At 37.8% G+C, this 19,796-nt stretch overlaps 1 protein-coding gene and 1 long non-coding RNA gene across 2 annotated transcripts in view; one reads left to right on the forward strand and one right to left on the reverse strand.

Moving 5' to 3' along the window:
* The window catches only part of LOC116418975, a 60,548-nt gene extending 53,151 nt beyond the window's left edge, over window positions 1-7,397 (reverse strand). The window contains exon 1 of the long non-coding RNA XR_004229209.1: window positions 7,155-7,397. This is a non-coding gene — a long non-coding RNA (uncharacterized LOC116418975). The remainder of the gene's footprint in view (window positions 1-7,154) is intronic.
* Window positions 7,398-7,493: 96 nt separating this feature from the next.
* Window positions 7,494-19,796, forward strand: part of ZC3H15 (zinc finger CCCH-type containing 15) — a 23,505-nt gene continuing 11,202 nt past the window's right edge. Inside the window, exons 1-2 of the mRNA XM_023212389.2 lie at window positions 7,494-7,804; window positions 16,223-16,324. Coding sequence (XP_023068157.1) covers window positions 7,730-7,804; window positions 16,223-16,324 — 177 coding nt within the window. The 5' untranslated portion in view covers window positions 7,494-7,729. The remainder of the gene's footprint in view (window positions 7,805-16,222; window positions 16,325-19,796) is intronic.

Consider the following 19,796-nt stretch of genomic DNA (forward strand, 5'->3'; position numbering starts at 1 on the left):
TACCCACTACTCTCTGCTCTACTAGGGAAACTCCTATTTCCAGAGTTCAAACAGCACCTCTTTCACGAAGCTCTCTCTGACTTCCCTTGGTGGGAAGTCATTTCATCCACTATGGTTCCACATTATCTTGCATATACTGATGGCATATCTTTGTTAACCTACACTTCGTGAATGATTTTAGGACTGATTCAGTTTCAAACATTTTGTCCTTTTGTCTTTGTATGAACATGAATAAATGTTTCAGACTGTTTTCCATTATTTAATTCAGAAAATATAATTGCTAGTGACAACTGCTGGCCCCCTCCAGGACTTACAGAATAATCTGTTGCCGGAGAAGACCTGTCTCACAGAATTTTTGAAATCTTTTCTCATTTTGTGTTGTTAATCTGCATCATTGAAGAAGGCAAAGTGCTATTTCGAGTCCACAGCACAAGTAAATATATTAGGAACGTTTTCCTTTCCATAGTGCGCACTTCGTAATCCCCACTATTACAAACCCACATTCCATGATAAGCAGCTGAGGTATCATCAGGTGAACTCAAAGAAAAGGTGCCTACAAATGTATGCATACACCTAGTTAAAGACATTTATCCTTATAAGTGCCATCTATTAATTTTGTTCCTTTATTGTATAATCTTAGACTTAGGGACAAACAGCACATCACCATTATTATTGGAAAAATCCCCAGAAGTATCAGAATGATCATTACCTCTTGGCACAGAAGCTTTTGTTAAATTCATATTCAAAATATAAGATAAATACCAAAACTATATATACTCTTATAGCACAAATGGGGCAAGAACTCTCAGTCAGCTCTAGTTCTCAGCCATCTTCTTTTTTTTTCTTTTCCGAGACCGAGTCTCGCTCCTTGTCCAGCCTGGAGTGCAGTGGCGCAATCTCCGCTCACTGCAACCTCCCGCTCCTAGCTAGCTCAAGCTATTTTCGTGCCTCAGTCTTCCAAGTAGCTGGGATTACAGGCATGTGCCGCCAGGCCTGGCTAATTTTTGTGGTTTTAGTAGAGACGGGGTATCGCCATGTTGCCCAAACTAGTCTCGAACTCCTGGGCTCAAGTGATTCACATTCGGCCCCCCAAAGCGCTGAGATTACAGGCACGAGCCGCTGCGCCCGGCAGCCATCACTGATTTTTAAAAGCACATTTATTGAGCTCTAAGAGACAGGTTGCATTAGGCACCTGATAAGAGCCAAGGTTCCTGCTCCCATGAAGCTTATATTCTGGGACAAGAGACACCCAAGTAAGAAATGAAGACATAAAAACACAAAGTAATTACAAATTAAGATAAATCTACAATTAAAGGAGTGAAACACGTGATGACATAGATATTAATTAGGGTCAGAGGGTAGAAGTTGTTTAGATGTAGTGGTCAGGGATAACTGTTTAGAAGAATTGCCACTTGAGCTGATATCTGTAGGATGAAAATGAGCCAGCCACGTGGACACCTGTAGGAAGAATATATCCAAAAAGGGAACAACGGCAACAATACCTTAAATACAATGTCATAATTACAAAAAAGACCCCTCAAAAATGCGTTATCAGCAGATGACAGTATCCATATATATAAGAAAAGAAATATAGGTCAATAGAATTTGAAATATACACTTGTTTCAGATAGCCATGTCTTAAATTGGATGTCCAGTATGATTCATCCTAATTTGGAATAAGTAAGTAGCCATATTTTTTAAGCCAACTCAGGACAAAATTACCAGGCCCTGTTGATACTCTACTACCCGAAAGTTTCTTCTCCCTAGGGTCCCTGCCACAGTTGCCTCTTTTCCCTTTCCTCCCTAAACTTATTTTTCTGTATTTACCTTTTAAACATTGTTCCTCACGTTTTTATTCTTTTTTGACTCTCTACAATCTTTCTCAAAGTAATCCATTCCCATTGGCCCCCATGTTCTAAACTCTTCTGAGTTTACAAGTCAAATATATACCATTGGATTTTGCCACATAAATGACCCACTAGGACCATAAATTCAGCAGAGCCAAAACTAGATATGTTATTTCTTGCCCTGGCCACACATTCCAATCATGGCCTATGTAACCTCCCTGGCACCCACATTGATCACTTGCCCATGCTTGCCACCTGGATCCTCTTCTACTTTCTGACTTCTTCCCCTCAGCTCCCACATTCAGTCACCCAATCTCTTGATTTTATATTCTCCATATTTACTGGAGTAAGCTCATTTAGAAATTAATGTATCAATGCTGAATTCTTTGTTTCTTTACACTATGACCTGAATTATATAGTAGTATCCGCTAATTATGTGTTTACATGTCCCAAGTACTCTAATAAGTGACTTACATGTATTGTATCATTTCATCCTTCCAGTAGCCCTATTAGCTAGGAACAGTATTATTCCTCATATATAAGAAGAGTAAAGCTTACAGGTGTTCAACAATTTGACTAAAGTCACTTATATAAGTGGAAGGGAAGAAATTTAACCCACATATTTTGACTCTAAAACATGACCTTTTATACAGTGTGCCATAAAAAAGAAATAGAAAATTAGCTTTCATAAGAAAAAACAAGAAACTAATTTGATAGTTCTTTTAGGAACAACTTTCCCATTTCAAAGGTTTTAAGATTCAAAGATAAATGACACTAAATCCAGCTATAAGGTAAGATGGTATTCAATCCATTAAAACAGTAGTTCTGAAATGTTTTCAGGTAGCAAATACCTGGAACTTGCGGTGTTATATGGGAAAATTTAAAATATATTAATAAACTTAATTTCACCAAAAAGACTGTAACATAAGACCATATTTTACATAAATGTCCTCACATTATTTTGAATATACAAGTTTTTCAGTCACAAGAAATATATGATCCATTACTGTTTATTTTTTTTTAAGCTGCTAGCTGAAAAACGCTAGCAATCTACTAATTTTTTAAGAATGATTATGAGGGGAGCCGGGCACGGTGGCTCAAGCCTGTAATCCCAGCACTTTGGGAGGCCGAGACGGGCGGATCACGAGGTCAGGAGTTCGAGACCATCCTGGCTAACACGGTGAAACCCCGTCTCTACTAAAAAATACAAAAAGCTAGCCGGGCGAGGTGGCTGGCGCCTGTAGTCCCAGCTACTCGGGAGGCTGAGGCAGGAGAATGGCGTAAACCCGGGAGGTGGAGCTTGCAGTGAGCTGAGATCCAGCCACTGCACTCCAGCCCAGGCGACAGAGCGAGACTCCGTCTCAAAAAAAAAAAAAAAAAAAAAAAAAAAAAAAGGATGATTATGAGGGGAAAAAGCTTAAAATTGAAAAACATGCATATTTTTCTGTTAACTAGGAATACATCATCATTCAATTTAGTTGATCATCTTAGTCCAACCTACTGAACTCTTTCATATGAGCATAATTTGATAACCACTGAAATAAATATTTATTAAGCACCTATATTTAAGAAAATATGCAATATGTTATGGGAAAACAGAATAAAATATCATGTCTCAGTTTACAAACTTAGAAGAAAAAAAATTCCTTACAGGGTTTTGATTTTGTCTTCTAAGACTATATAAATGTATGAAAAATGTTTATGCTTATTACAGGAAAATTAACTATTATAGCTATAGAATAATCATCAATGCAAATTAAAACCTATACATATGTATATGGGAGGTCTTCAAAGAAGTTACAAAATAGGGTGACACTATCAAATTCATATATTAGAAAATTTACTTTTGGAGTAATGCGTTGTGAAGAAATTATAATTGCTAGTGACAACTGCTGGCCCCCTCCAGGACTTCCAGAATAATCTGCTGCTGGAAAAGACCTGTTTCACAGAATTTTGTATGTATTACCATACATACTGGTATGTAATACTGGTAATACCATACATTGAAGAAATTAGGTCAAGAGAAACAAGATGTACTTGCAATAGTCCAAGTAAAAATGGGGCCCTGAAATAGGATAGTGAAGTAGGAAGGAAATAATTTGAAAGAGGATCCTAAAGATGTAGAATCACTATGACTTGACTTGACTGGATTTGGAGGTTGAAAAAAGAATCAAAGATGATTCACCAAAGTTTCTAGTTATGATACCTAGATGGAAGGTAGATAGGTTTCTTGCTTTTGGCGGGGGGGGGGGGGTCCATGCATTTGTGCTTGTCTCATACATAAGACTCATACTTTTCATAGTCTCATACATAAGACTATGAAAAGTTCTAAGGCATATAAAATTAGCAAGGGAATATGAAGGTGGGGAATAGGAAAAGCTGGCCTAAAATGAGGAGTAAGAACTGAAATAACAGAAGATAAAAAGCAGATGTTATAGGCTGAGGAAGATGTGGAATCCCTTATACTGCATTTAGAAAGACATAAAAAGCCATTAGAAAACTATTACTAGGGAAATGACATGGTTGATTTAAATCATTGTTAATAATTTCAGTGTCAATGAGGCAAAAAATATTTGGAAATCGTACATCTTGGTTTCTTGACAAATGCCATAATAACTATTATCATAATGGCACCAAGAAATATTTCAAATAGAAACAAGAATTCACCCACTTAAGTCACCCACTTAAGAAAATTTTGTGTCAGTGTAGGCTGGAGTGAAAGTTTACAGTATTGAAATTCAAACTGACAAGGTAAAAGACATTTTATATGCTTTACTGAAACATTGGCAAATCTTTTGTAATATCTTAATTCAGAGGGAAAAAAAGTATTAAAGGAGACTGACTACCTGTCTGAATTTTGAAGCATTCACTATTTAAATCAAAATACTTCCTAATATGTACTACCTCAACCCATAAAACAGATCAACAATTTATATGGCAAAATTAGTCCTGTCCTTGTGACAAAAATGTACTTGGATAAACTAGTAGTCTTGTCTCTGCCCACCACCCATAGCATAGTTTGGTCTGTTATCAATCAGAGTCTGTCTTAGTTTACTGGGGCTGCAATAACAAAGTACCACAGACCGGGTGGCTTAAAAAACAGAAATTTATTTTCTCATAGTTTTGGGGGCTAGTACTGTGAGATCAAGGTGTCAGCAGGTTTGGTTTCTTCTGAGGCTTCTCTCTTGGCTTGCAGACATACCTTCTAGCTATGTCTTCAAATGTGTTTATGGAAATATTCCTCATAGAATCTATAGGAAGCTTGGAAAATCAGGGTTGTAAAACAAAAGAAGCAAGAAATAATAGCAAAGAATGAAGTAAGGACATGTATGGATCTTGCCACACTGGCCTGCCGCCACTGGACTGGTAATACCATACATGCATTCTAATGCCCTGAAAAATTCCTACACTTTGAGTCTTTCTCATTTTCTTGAGATTAAAAGCCCTAGGCATAGGGCTTCCTTCTGTAAGAAGGGCTTCCTTCCTATACAGAAGGACATTAGAATGCTGGATAGCAAACAATTTCTATTCAGTACAAAATCTACTGCCTTAATCTATTACATCTGATACATTCCAATAGATGTAAAGTTATCCAAATGGCTATATCCAAGGCAGTAAATTAACAGCCTGTCTACCAAATCAAAGCAGTCAGGTTTGGCAGTTTTTCTTTTAGGTCTTTTATGGTGGGTATTTACCTCAGGTTTAACACTGTTCCCACAACTTCCTAATGTATTTCACTCATCCTGACGCTCAAGTTTATAGCCCTGCTTTCTTGGGTATTTGAATTGTAACCCTTGGACTATGTCTTCTAAGCACTGTTTTGTGAAAGTTTCGTTTGAATTGTAAGGTCAATAAAAATAGCAGTAGAAAATATAAAATTCCCAGCCCTGCTCCCATTTGCTATTTGAGACCAGGAAAAACCATTTACCTTATTTCAAAAACTAGTGAATTCAATGAGTTGGACTTTGTTCTTTCTAAAATGTATGAAGAAATAATGTATGAGGGAGAGTGCTATGAGAACATGTACTATATTCAGAAATGTATATTTTCCATTTGAGGCAAGAAAGGATCTTTGTTCTCTACCAGGGCCACACTTCAGAGGAAAAAAACAAAAGCAAAGGTCACAAGGAGTCAGAGGAAGCTATGAACCACCAAACTGGAGCCATTATCATAACATTATGAGATTCTTGATTCTTTGTAACTTCCCCGTATTTGTTACTTATAATTCATTTGCCTCATAATAATCAGTACAATTACGCAAAATCAAAGGCCCAAAGGGTATCTTTGGGCACTAAAAGTAGAAAGTTAAGACAACTACATTCCATATGCAAACAGTCTCAAAGGCGACGATCTCCAAATAATCAAATGGATTATAATACTAACTAAAGAGGGAGCTGGCTGCATCCCTTCATCCTCTGACAAGAACCATGACAATTACAAAAAATAAAGATGAAAATACGTAAGAGGGGGGAACCCATTAACCTGCAATAGGAGCCCAAATGAAAAAAATTGTGTCTACACATACCTATCATTCTCGACACAATTCTTTTTAGTAGCTATCCCATTTCTTCTACACACACATGCACACACACCATACTTGGGGTTCCTTGACATTATCTTACGTAGAAAATTACTAAGTAAATAATCAATTTGCCTAAGTAGGGGGGCTTATCGTTTTCTCCCTATTCGAATTAATGAAAAAGATAAAAAACTTTTGTCTATAAAGATGATTCTTGGTTCCACAATGCTTAACAGAAATAAACAATAATCATTTTTTAAAATAACAGCTAAGCATTGCACATTTAAAAAAATAGTATTTTGGTTTGTACAAGTATCAGTGGGTCCCATCCATCATTCAGGTACCTTTTCAAACAGGATCTAAGTTTGTAATGTTAGGTAATAGGCATATAGGCTGAAGCCAGACTGCCAAGATTACAATTTCTGGCTCTGTCCTTAGTATAACTTTGGGTATCTTTCTTCCTTTCTCTGCTTCATCTATAAAACGAAAACAGTAACAATTCCCACCTAAGTGTTGTTGTGATAACTAAATGAAATAGTATGTGTAATGTGCCAAGCAATTTCTGGAGCTACCAAGTGGTTACTTTCACATTATAAAGGAATTTTTTTTTTTTTTTAGGAATCACCTAGGCACTCTCCTAAAGTCTCAAAATAACTTAATACAGTATTTCTAAGGAGTTCAAGTGCCTCCTTATCTGGGACGCCATCTCAGATGCTCTTCAAATGAAAGTTAACTTTTTCTATTTTTTTCATAATCCTTTACAGGAATCTGAAGTACACTGCACTCACGGGCCATTCAGCTCCGCCTCTCCAAGGAACAAGAAGGTAACTGAGTAACGTGGTCACGGAGCAACCCCGAGTCCCTGCGGCTGCTCAGTAGTCACTCAGGAAGGAGATGGTACAGGGGACCATTAACTGGGCCGGCAGGACAAGTTTCCAGGTGAGGCGACGATGGACAAGAGTCGCCCCATGGTAAGCGAAAGTTGAGAGGAAGCACAAACGCATGGACTCAACCAGCTCGCCCAGATTCATTCTCAGGCCTGTTGCCATCTGGAAAGGGCCTATCAGATGCGCGACATCACGTGTGACGCGTAGTCATTTTCCCACGTCCCGTCCCTGCCCCCTCCTTGTCGGACTCAGTGGATACGCACGCGCAGCTTCGCTTCCGGGAGCCGCTCCTCGCTACCCACTATGCTCTGCGACATCGACCTGTCGCAAAGGCCGCGTTTGCGGGGCGAATAAGCGACTCGCTTTCCGTGCGGAGCGGCGAGTGAGGCCCCCGTCCACCTCCTCCTGCCGCAGGGCCAGAACCCCTGACAGTATTCAGCTGCGCTTAAGTCTGGCCGGTGTCATCTGTCTCCGCAATGCCCCCGAAGAAACAGGCTCAGGCCGGGGGCAGCAAAAAGGCGGAGCAAAAAAAGAAAGAGAAGATTATCGAAGTGAGTACGCACCCCTCCCCCACTCACGCCGCGAGCCCTCCGGAAAGCCACTTCCCCGCTCCGGGCTTCCCTGGGAGCCGGCTCTCTTCCTGGGGCCACGTGTTCCTCTCTTAAGGTTTGTGTGGCCCACTGTCCCTTCTCCAGCCCCTGATGACGCTAGCTGTCTCTCATTACTATAGTGACGCTGCTGGCGCCCCCGCACCTGGGCTTTGCCTCTCCGCCCACACGCCCTTGTTCACCCACCCATGCACCCGGGTGCTAAATGACCCCTCGGGACTGCCACAGGGTTTTATCTTTCGCTAGTCCTCTCAGAATTGAGGTGGTTTTCCAGGGTTATGTGTGAAGAAATTCGTTGAACAGTCTTGGGCCAGCGTCTTTCTGGAAGACCGACTCATGACGAGTCTTTGTGTTCCTTATTTCTTTACCCGTCACCCAGGGGTGGTACTGTGCTTTCGAACCAACAAATTACTACTTGATGGCTTTTTCGTTCCACCTCTGAACTGTTTGAAGTCCCATAAAGAGTGGAAGGACTGTCCGTCACAACCCAGGGTCTTGAACGCAGCGCTTGATACTTGTATTCTGAAGTGAATTAAATAGAATAATGCCTTAAAAGAGATTAGGTTTCAGTGTCACTAATTGTGTGACGCTGTTTGAGATATATGTATACATATGTGTGTGTGTGTGTGTATATATATTCGTTTAACACATTGAGCCTGTAGCCCTTTAGTGGCCAAGGAACACTATTGACCTTTTTACATGTTCTGCACTTGTTTTCCAACAACTGAATTGTGAGTTTCCTTAAAAAATGAACCATATTTGACATTACATAAACATACCTTACAGACCCCAATGAGGTATTTCTTCCCTCGATTTCTGCTATTAACCCTCCTCATAATTAAATAGGACCTCTTGTACTTTGAATATAATTAGAAAAAGCCATGACCATTTAACCGCATAAGGTGTAAAGTCCTCTCATTGGATTTAAGAAAATGCTTAAGACTTTTGGTATCCTTGGCCAAGTTCCAACTTTGAAGCAGAACTGGTATTCTTATTGCTAATTTGTACAGTTTAGTACTGTAGCCAGACCCTTACAAACAAAATATTACCTTCATATCTGTGTTTTCTATTACCTTATTTGAACAACCTGGATTTGTGGTACTTAGGTAAATTTCAGAGGTTTCTGATCGGATGGCATTCACTTTTATGAAAACCAAGTACCTTTTAGGGATGTTGTTTTCCTTGAGATTGGACCATGGTACAAAAGTAAGACTTCCATTGAAATTAAATGTTACGTAACAATTTAAACAATTTAAATTATACTTTATGCATTGTAGGGCTTTATATCTAATTGTTTTATTTTTAATTAGTGGAACTAGTATTTTTATTTTAAGGAATTACATGTGAAAGTTGTTTATAGTATCCATCAACTTTTAAAATGATGCTTTTGTTATGATTCTAGTCATCTTGTGACAGTTATTTTTTAGGTAAATAGAAAGCAATTTTAGTTTCAATAATGAAGATATCGCCAAAGAGAAATGCAAAATAAGACAACTGCACTTTTTAACTAAAAATACCCTAACAAAGTGGTGAAATTAAGCCTGATTCTGTGTTTTCCACATTTAATATAATGTTTTTTAATTTATTTTTTGTTGAGGTGTAACTTATGTAAAATAAAATGTACAGGTTCTAGATGTGTAGTTCTATGTGTTTGAGGAATTTATTCACCCAAGTAACTGCCACCCTAATTAAGACTTGAAACATTTCCATCACCCCACTAAATTTGTTTTGTGCCTCTATTTAATTCTTTCCACTCGTGCAGCCACAAATTTTTTTGACAGGATAGATTAGTTTTTACCACTCTAGGAATTCATATAAATTACACAGTAGGTAGCCTTTGTGTCCTCCTTTTTGCTTTCACACCACGCAGCGTTTCTGAGATCTATCCATGTTGTGTATACTTCTAGTATGTTCCTTATTGCTGGAAAGTATTCTCTTGTATGAGAATCATTACAATATGTCACCTTTTGTGTTTAGTGTCTCTCTCTACTTGGAAGAGCCAAAAGATATTATAATTGACGCTTGAAGAACAAACTTAGGATTCCAAATTGGGTTAGAGGCAATGTTGGTTAAAATCTTGGCAGCCAGAATGAATTGTTTTGTGGCTAATGGAGTCATCTGTAGGGACCTCAACCTTGGGACATACGCTGAGTTGGCATGAGAGTGTCCAATCATCTGTATACATTAGAGCTACAGGATAGGCATCATTAGGAGATCCGGGTGCTGTGCCTGTATTTCTCTGGGAAGGATTGGTCTTGACTACACCCTCAGGTAATTGCAATTGTTGAGCTTCTTGCTTTTGCTGAATATGCTTTCATTTTGCTTTCTTGTGTTTTGTACTATCATTCTTTAACCTAACCTGCAGTACCGTTGGACGTATTTCTTTTAGGCCATTTCTTTCTGAAGACTTGAGATTTGGGTATGGGTTCTTAGTGAACAAGATGTTCAGATCTTCTGCTTGTTTCTCAGTGATCATAGTTTGTTTCCTTTGAAATGTGTCTGGTTGCCTTTAAGAAGGTCCTCCTAGCCTGACATCTTGTAATCTAGATGTTCTTTTATGTTCCGGTCCAGGGACCTGATGAGCTTTTTCAAAAAATATTGCAATAAAGTTTGTCAGACTCATGTGCAACATTGATATTTGTTACTACTGGAGAGGTACAACAATATTTTGAATTGTAGTGTTAAGTTAGAGCATTTGTGAAATTAGATTTATAGAGACTATTCTGTTAATCCAGCCTGGTTAGGAAATGATGTAGTCTGCTTCATTATACAGGCAACTTTTTTTTTAAACTTCCCTAAAAGCCTAGCACGTCTCAGTGACTTTTCCAAGAAGGTAATTGATCTCTGTGGCTGTTATAATTTTGGAGGGGGAAATACTACTTTTTTATAGTCTATTTTGACATATAAAGACTGATACTTATTTCAGAATCTGGTTAACTTTGGGAGGTTTTATAGCTGTATGACCTGAAATTCTAAATTGCTCAAAATTAATAGTTAACTAAAACATGTATTTTTAAACAGCATTCTTCAATAGACTTGCAAATAATGGTTGCCCTACCTACCTCTTTCCTCTTCTGTACCTGTTCTGCTGCCACCTCTATGGACCCTCACTGTGGAAAAATCAACATGCAGGTTTTGGGAACACTAAGGAAGTAAAAAAGACATCAGATAGCACTAGCTTTGGAGTCAGAGACCTGGGTTTGAGTCCCATGTTTCAAATTACTAGCTCTATATTTTTAGACAAGTTACAAAATCTAACTGGACTGCAATTCTCATCTGTAAAATGCAGCTAGTTCCCGTGAGTTAAATGAGATAATATATGTAATATATATATGGTGTATATATTCAGTAAATGGCAGCTATTGTTATTGCCTATTTTGATAGTGTATTCTAAATAAAAACTGGGGGAAATAATCAGACCGATCTGCACTGTTTATACAGTGCTTAGTTCCTGCCCATTTTTAAATATTGCCTCCATTTTTTTATTTGCCACTTCAAATGCCCCAAAACTTTATGAATTCATTTGTATTATTAATACTTTCCGAAATGAATATGTCAAACAGAATTATGGTTCTGTTAGAAATTAGCACATTAGTCCGAAATGGCATATGCCATTTGCTTTCTTACAACTAAAATTTAGTGACAAATGGAGCCGGCATTGAGGAATAGAAAGTTTGAATATGGAAAGAGGGAAATAATCTTGGGCTTAGGGCAAGCAAATAAAAGATACCCAGCTAAGAACTTGTATCAGCAAGAAAATAGTAATAGGGTCCTATAGAGACAGGATCCAAGTGTTGTGAAGGATGGAGCAAGAGAAATTGGTTGCCAGTGTAGAACAGCTGCCAACAGCCAAAATCAAATGTTGATTACTTGAAGGTGGATTAACCAGTTGCGTAATATATATTGCATGGATGGACAACAAAAATACATTAGTGCATGTGGGAGAAAACTAATGAGGTAAAACAATGACAGCCTCTGCCTACCCGAATGTCCCAAGAGGTGGACTCCCATTATCTTGGAGCACTATTCAGCGTGGACCTGCCCTTCCACTGCTTCCCTTTTCCAAACATCTTAGGGAGTGGACGCTGGCCCATAAAAGGAATGGGATTACCTATGGATGGGAGGGGAGTTTTTTGTTTTTTTTTTTTTTTTTTTTTTTTTTTTTTTAATTGTACTTTAAGTTCTAGGGTACATGTGGATAAGAGAAGCCTGGAATTCACTGAGTGTTAAGACTCTTGGAGCCTCAGGAAGTTGTCCTTTTCTTACTACCCGCTTTCTAGACTCCTCTGTATTCATTTCCCAAGTTGTCTTCTGAAACACACATAAACACAAAGTTCCTTTACTATCACATTAACTTTTGAGACCTTATTAATCCAATGAGGACCATCATTCCCCTAGTTTTATTTTAACTGTGGTTTGGGTTGACTGTAACCTTCTTTTTTTCTACCTTATAATTCAGATTAATCTTTAGGTAAGGCTCTGTCGTAAACTCAGGAAGAAGCCTTTTGAACTTCTCCAAATTGCAAATCATTCTGTTTTCAAGAGGTGCTATTGGTATCTCACATCTGCAGTGTGATATTTAGAAAGCTTATTGAGCACCAGCCAGCTCAATAACTTAACAAGGTGTCTCTGGGAAGTAGTTTATTAAAAACTGTAGAAAGAACAAGGAATTTGCTTGGAGTCAAATACACCTAGGTTCAAATATCATCTGTGACTTAATAGTTAACATTTACTGGGCCAGACAAGGTTCTCAGTGTTTTGGGGAGAAGGAGAGAAGAGAAACAAGCCAACTACAGGTGATAAATGTACTGGCTCCTTTGATTCTCTCAGTGGGATACGTATTATTACCCTTCAGTTTTTAAAACATGCATAGAGATTAAATAACTTGCTCAAGTTTACTAACCTGGCAAGTAACTATGCCAGGGATTCTAACACAGGAAGTCTGCCTTTAGAGTCCTTGCTGTCCACCACTGTCTCTCTGAGGTAAATCTTTTAACTTGCACAACAACCCTAAGTGAGACTCACTTTACAAATAAGAAACTGAGGCAAAGAGGGTAATTTACCCAGCTCTGTTTGGGATTAAAATTTGGGCAGTCTGTCTCCAAAGTTTATACTTCTAGATCTTTGCACTATACGGCCAGCCCCTTATTAATGACTTAACTTCAAATGAATTTATCATTTCTGAGTTTCTGTGTATCATAGAATTGTTGAGAGGGTTCAATAAAGTATATATTCAAGGGTTATGTTTATGTTTAGTGAATGCTAGATGAATAAGTAGTCCACTTTCTCTGTGGAAAAATGTTAGTTTCTGAGCTCTAACTTAGAGGTGAACACAACTCACTTATTATCTCTTTAAACTAGTCATTTTTGTGCCAGAGCAGTATAATGAAACCTGAATTCTTTTTTTCTTCTGGGATCTGGAATTTATACACCTTTACCAGTAACTGCCATTGTGAGTACTTTCTTTTCTTACTGGCCAGGTCCCCTTAGGGGACTTTTTTCTTTCCTAAGTCTATCTGGCAGTGTCTACTTTGCTATTTGGCCTTATTTATTCATTGTTTCTTCTCTGTAATTACAGATGGAGCATGGGTTGAACCCGTTTATTTTCTCTGGCAGAGCACCTGTAGATGCTGTTTAATCCTGATCGTATCTTTTTCTAGAGCCTCCTCTGCCTCCCGTGAGAGCTCACTTTTTGTAAAGGAAAAGTATGGCATTTTATACTTAGTTGCTGCACTGTGTTCATCTGTATATATCACATTATCTTGACCATCTTTCTTCAAATTGAATTGAGTGTTAAACTTTCTTTATAGAAACAAGGGAAGCCATCCATAAAAGGCTTAGTGCAGAGACATCCAACTTGTTTGTGTGCTTCCTACCTTTTTTCATACACATAGGCTGTAAAAAATTCATGTAGAATTTTGTATAATACCATGTTGGGATGTTAAATCATGAAACAAGCATTTAAGTAGAGGAAAGCAAAGTTTTGGTATATGGAGATAGATGTCATTAATAAAGAGATATTTCCCAATGAGATAACCATTTAGAAGCAAAACCCTCTGTACTTTTTTGTTTTCAGACTTGGAAGGTCTTTTACTGATTTTGAGGTTGCTGTAAATATTATGTCATGTTGGATGTTTTTAAATAGTAATTGTTTCAGTACTATTGTTTTCTATTTCTAGCTTGTCCACATGGTGGTATTTTGTTTCTATAATACTTTCTACTCATTATTACTTTTTCCTTTCCCTTAGAAATAATAGCAAAATAAAGGCTATAAAATGGCCACTTAATTCGTTTCATACCAAATGGACTCAGAAGGTCTCAGATTACTTTGAGAAGACCTTTTTGCCTCTTCTTCCTCTCTTAAACCACCCATAAACAAGAGAATGAGAAAGAAGTACAAATTCTATTTTGAAATTAGAAGACATCTATAATCTTGAACCTCAACATATGAAGATTGGCAGTGGATGGATGAGTTGGTAACTGACTTAGAGCAGAGCGGTTATGTCTGAGTGCCTGTCTAGGAGTGTGCCAGTAAAAATCAAGTGCATTTCCTCTGCAAAATTATGAAAAAAACCTCAACGATGGGAAGCACTAGGTAATACAGAAGGCAAGAGACTGAAAACTAGAAGTTAAAAGTGTTAGGAGTAATTAATAATCCTTACCTACTACAACTCAGCCAAGTGACTACCTCTGCAAGAAACAGGAGGTGTCTTCTTGGAGGTAGGGGGTGGCGGGGAATAGGCCTCTCTGCTTCCAGAACACTAAGCGCAGAGGAGGTGGGATGTGAGCCTGAAAATGGAAGCTAGTAAATCTGTATGGTAAACTGAGACCCCTTCTACGTACTCTCTTCTCCTGTTTACAGTTAACTTACTACCCTCCCAGCTAGAGGATCTTTCTCCAGAGAATCAGAAAAGACCCAGAAAAAAAATATTTCAGATATTAGCATTTGGTTATTTCTTGTCAGGCTTGTCACGCATTCACCTTAGGGAGAAGCTCACTAGTCAGTCCTGCTTTATGGGTTTCTTAGGGCTGCTGTAACATGACTATAAACTGGGTCACTTAAAACAACAGAAATTTATTCTCTCAGAGATCTGGAGGCGAAAAGTCTGAAATTAGTGTCAGCAGGGCCAGCTCCCTCCCTCTGAAGACTCTAGGGAATAATTCTTCCTTGCCTTTTCCTAGTTTCTGGTGGCATCTGGCAATCCTTGGCCTTCTTTGGGTTATATAGCAGTGTCACTCCAGTCTGTCTGCCTCTGTCTTCACATTTCCTTCTCTTTGTGTCTGTGTGGTCCTTATTAAGGCACCAGTTACTGGATCTAGGTCCTACCTTAATCTAGTATGATGTCATCTTAACTCATCACATCTGTGAAGACCTACGTCCAAATAAAATCAAATTTAAGGTCAGGTGGACTTGAATTTTGGGGGGCATTCCAAAATTCAGCCCACTACAGACCACTGTCCCCTTCCACACACACACTTACTCATACTTGTGCAATGGCTTCTAAATGTTTTTGTACTGCATACTTATTTTTTTTTATAATTTTCTCCCGCCAACCCTATACTGCATACTAACTAAATATGAGTAGATAGCCAGGGATCACCATTAGTGCTTAGCACATAATGAGCATTCCATAAGTGATAACTGCTGTTATATTGAATGTTACCAAGTTATTGTATTAATATTCCAGATTTAAAGAAAATGTTGCTTTTAGTTTACATACTTTCAGTATTTCCATTTTAGCAATAACTAGGAATGTATACATTTCAGTAGTTTGATTCGATTTATTAAATTTATTTTTGAGAGGATAACATATATTAACTAAAAAACCAGTCCAGAACTGAGTGTATCTTCCTCTTCTTATGTAGTAGTCCCAAACATGTGTTCAATATTGTATAGCCTCTCAAGATACTCTGAGTAAAAATGGATTCTGCTGCAAAGGAAGATTTGGAGGTGCTGCATATTATATTCCCTCTGATAAGGGCTGTAAGATACCTTGTGCTTAAGAATTAAGAATCCTTTTAATCAAGCATTTTCCTAAATGTATTTAACTATAGTACTTCTTATCCCGGTATAAGAACTTTGCACATCCCATAGAACTGATAATCCAAAACAGGCTTTAGAAAAAGCTTCATAGCATAACAGATTTAATGATGAAAATGGTGAGTACGTATTGAATTGTAAAGAATCTGGGTGATGATTAAAGGTCATATATTGCCTTGACTTGATGTTGCGTGTTTTCCATGTTTTTATATTAGTAAAGAATAATTATCAATAAATAAAAGAATAATTTTTAGGTATCATTAGAGGAAATATATGGTAACATAAATTGCTAAGATATTTCTGTGCTTTTTCTCATGTAGGACAAAACTTTTGGTTTGAAGAATAAGAAAGGAGCAAAGCAACAGAAGTTTATCAAGGCTGTCACACATCAAGTTAAATTTGGTCAACAAAATCCACGTCAGGTAAGTAATTTAAATTTCCATATCTTTTTATGAATGTAATATTAATACAGCCTCTGTTTCAGATAAAATGTCTAGTATTATTATATAATTGTATTTCAAAACAGAATCCTACTCGAAACGTTTTTGCATCTTGGCCTTCCTTACCAGCAGTACCTCTTGGGTGTTGTCCAAGCCATTGTGATATAGCTGTCATTTATTCTAATAATGACTGCATGCCATTCTACAGTATAGGTGTGTTATATTCATCCATTTCACTATTCATAAGTGATCACTTTGTTTCTAGCTTTCTGACGCTAAGACCACCTCTAGAAGAAATACAGGAGTTCTTACATGTGTTTGTGCTTTTATTTCTGTGGCATAAATTGTCTGGTAACAGACTCTAGATCAAGGGAAATGGATTTCTAATTTTAATATTACAAATTTGCCAGATCACTTTCCATAGAGGCTGTAGTACTTCACATTTTCATTTGTAGTACACGAGCAATAGATACTAACGTTCTTTTTAATGTGTTCCAATCTGATAAGTATAAAGTGATATCTTATTGTTACATTGTTTCTCTTGCTACTAGAGAGTGTCTTTTGTATACATGTTAGCTGTTTGAGTTTGCACTTCTATGACTTGCCTATTGAAATTATTTGCTTTATTGGTTGTCTTTTTCTTGTCAATTTATGAGATACCTTTTGTCTACATTGCAGATATTTGATGATATTTCAATTATGTTTTGCCATGCACCAATTTTTAACTTATATGTATATAGAGAGTTTAATATTGCCAGTTACATTGCTAGCTTTTTAAAAATATGGTTAAAAGGTCTCCCCTGCCACTGGATTCTGTGTGTTTTTCCTAGATCATTTCTAATTATTTTATTTTTATAGTCTATATTTCATCATATAAATTTATTTTATATATCTTAAAGTTCTCACTCTGTTGTCCAGGCAGGAATACAATGGTGTGATCTTGGCTCACTGTGGCCTCCGCCTCCTGGGTTCAAGCCATCCACCCACCTCATCCTCCTAAGTAGCTGGGACTACAGGCGCATGACACCACACCTAGCTAATTTTGGTGTTTTTTGTAGAGGAAGGATTTCACCGTGTCACCCATTTCACCGTGTCACCCAGGCTGGCCTCGCAATCCGCCTGCCTTGGCCTCCCAAAGTGCTGGGATTACAGACATGAACCACCACGCCCAGACTAAGTTTGTTTTCTTTTAGATGAATAGCTGCTTACACCAGCATTATTTATCCCACTGAAATACCACTATTGACCTACAGTCATAGTCATACGTTGTTTAGTGATGTGAATACAATCTGAGAAATGTGTCGTTAGGTGATTTAGTCATTGTGCAAATAATATAGAGTGTACTTACACAAACCTAGATATTACAGCCTACTACACACCTAGGCTGTATGATATAGCCTGTTGCTCCAAGGCTTCTAACTTATAAAACATGTTACCGTACTGAATACTGTAGGCAGTTGTAACACATTAGTAATGATTCATGTATCTGAACATAGAAAGATAGAGTAAAAATATGGTATTATAACCTTACGGGATTACTGTCATGTGTGGTCCATCATTGACCTAAACGTCATAATGCTGTGCTTGACTGTACATTAAAGTCTCAAGGCAAGTCTTTTCCCCAAAATGGTATACCTTTTCTATTTTTCCTGGTTGTTCTTAGGCATTTGTTCTTTCCTATGAATTTTAAAATGAGTTTATCCATTGGCAACTCGTTTGAAAAAAATATAGCCCCTTTTTCTTCAGGTTCTTTAGACTTCTCAGTTCTAAAGATTTCATAGACATGGATCTGTATTTTTTAAAGTACATTTTTCCCACCATTTCTATATCCTTTTCATTAACTTCTGGAAACACATTTTTGTAATGTAGGAAAGAAGAAAGAATTTCTCATGTGTTTACAGATTTTTTAAAAATATGCTAATATGTATTTGTGAGATAAATAAATTTCTCTTGCTCACGCTGTCTACAAATCAGTGACCCAACACTTTCCTTTCACATCCGTTTTCCCAGCTTGATTCTAGAATCTAAAACTATTGTTCTTCCAAACTGCTAACTTAATAGCCTGGTTTAATAAAAATTAATGTCTAGACCATGGCTGGGTGCAGTGGCTCCCGCCTGTAATCCCAGCGCTTTGGGAGACCACGGCGGGCAGATCAGCTGAGACCTTGCAGTCAGATAGACTTGGGTGTGAATCTTCCTATCTTTTTTGTTACATGATCCTTAAATAGCAACCCTGGTCTTTTATGTATTGTGGAAGTGCAGTTATTCCTTGTTGGATTCTTCTGGTGGTTAAATAAGAAAATAATGTAAATTTTCTGGTGAATATAGATATCAATATGTAAGAAGAACTCACTTTCTTCACTTAGCCCCTTTTTCAATCCTGTTTCCTCTTCCCCAACTTTTTCTTTTAGTGGGAAGTGTTTTGAGTGGTAATGCTAGAATTCATAAACCTGGGAAAGTTATTAAATTTGTGTGCTGGTAGTTAGCTTTGATAGTATATTTAATATTATAGTTTTGATACTTGCGTGGATAACTGGACTTTTATCTGTGAACGCGGGGTACCTACCCATCATATATAACATCGGAAATGAGCAGTAGCGCTGCTCTTAGAGCTGGACAGGAGGTATCCTGGTCTAGGCCCGGTGATATATGTGTCTTTTCCAGACCGCTGTCCTCCCCTCAGGTAAGGAGTCACTGAAGCCAAGGGGATATACCTACCCAGATTTTGCAACACCTCTTCCTACAACAGTCTGACCCTGGTTTATCTGCCTGCAAAGGCCTCTCCCCCATGCCCATCTCTGTCTAGGTACATTGTGCTACCAATATGTCTGAGGTAGCCAAAACAACAACGTATGCTAAGGGTTTGAACAGAGCCTGCATCCATATCCTTTCCTTCCTTCCTGCACCTTTACCTCTCCCTACACCCAAAGTGGAATGAAACGGGGTGGGAAGAGGAGAAAAAAGAGCCCGGGACTGACTCTTGTGTTACTGCCGTGCTTCAGTGTGGAACTCCATGGAGTCTGAGCATTTTAAATTTGAACCTGTCCTTCCAGGTCATAACGTATATTTGTGAAGTAGGATTACAGACCACATTTTATTCATCATGAACGTGATTTCTAATTTTAAATATTTAGATAAATGGCTTGTAGGCCTCCATTGTATTCTTGCTCTGGGCCCCACAAATGTTTGAGATGGGCCTGATGAGCAAAGAATACTTCTATTAAAAATAAAGTGACTTAAATTTTTTCTTTCAAAACATTTTTTCTGTTTAAACACATCCACCATATAGGGTCATATTCAGCATTTGGGATGCCTTTGACCTAATTATAGCGTTTGGCCATTCCTTTCTTAAAATTTCCTCTTTCTTGAACATATTTTGTCCTGGTTTTCTATCTGCTTCTTTGATGTTTCTAGGTCTTTTTTTTTTTTTTTTTTTTTTTTTTTTTTTTTTTTT

The sequence above is a fragment of the Piliocolobus tephrosceles genome, chromosome 11 (genome assembly GCF_002776525.5).
Source record: "Piliocolobus tephrosceles isolate RC106 chromosome 11, ASM277652v3, whole genome shotgun sequence".
Classification (NCBI taxonomy): Eukaryota; Metazoa; Chordata; class Mammalia; order Primates; family Cercopithecidae; genus Piliocolobus; species Piliocolobus tephrosceles.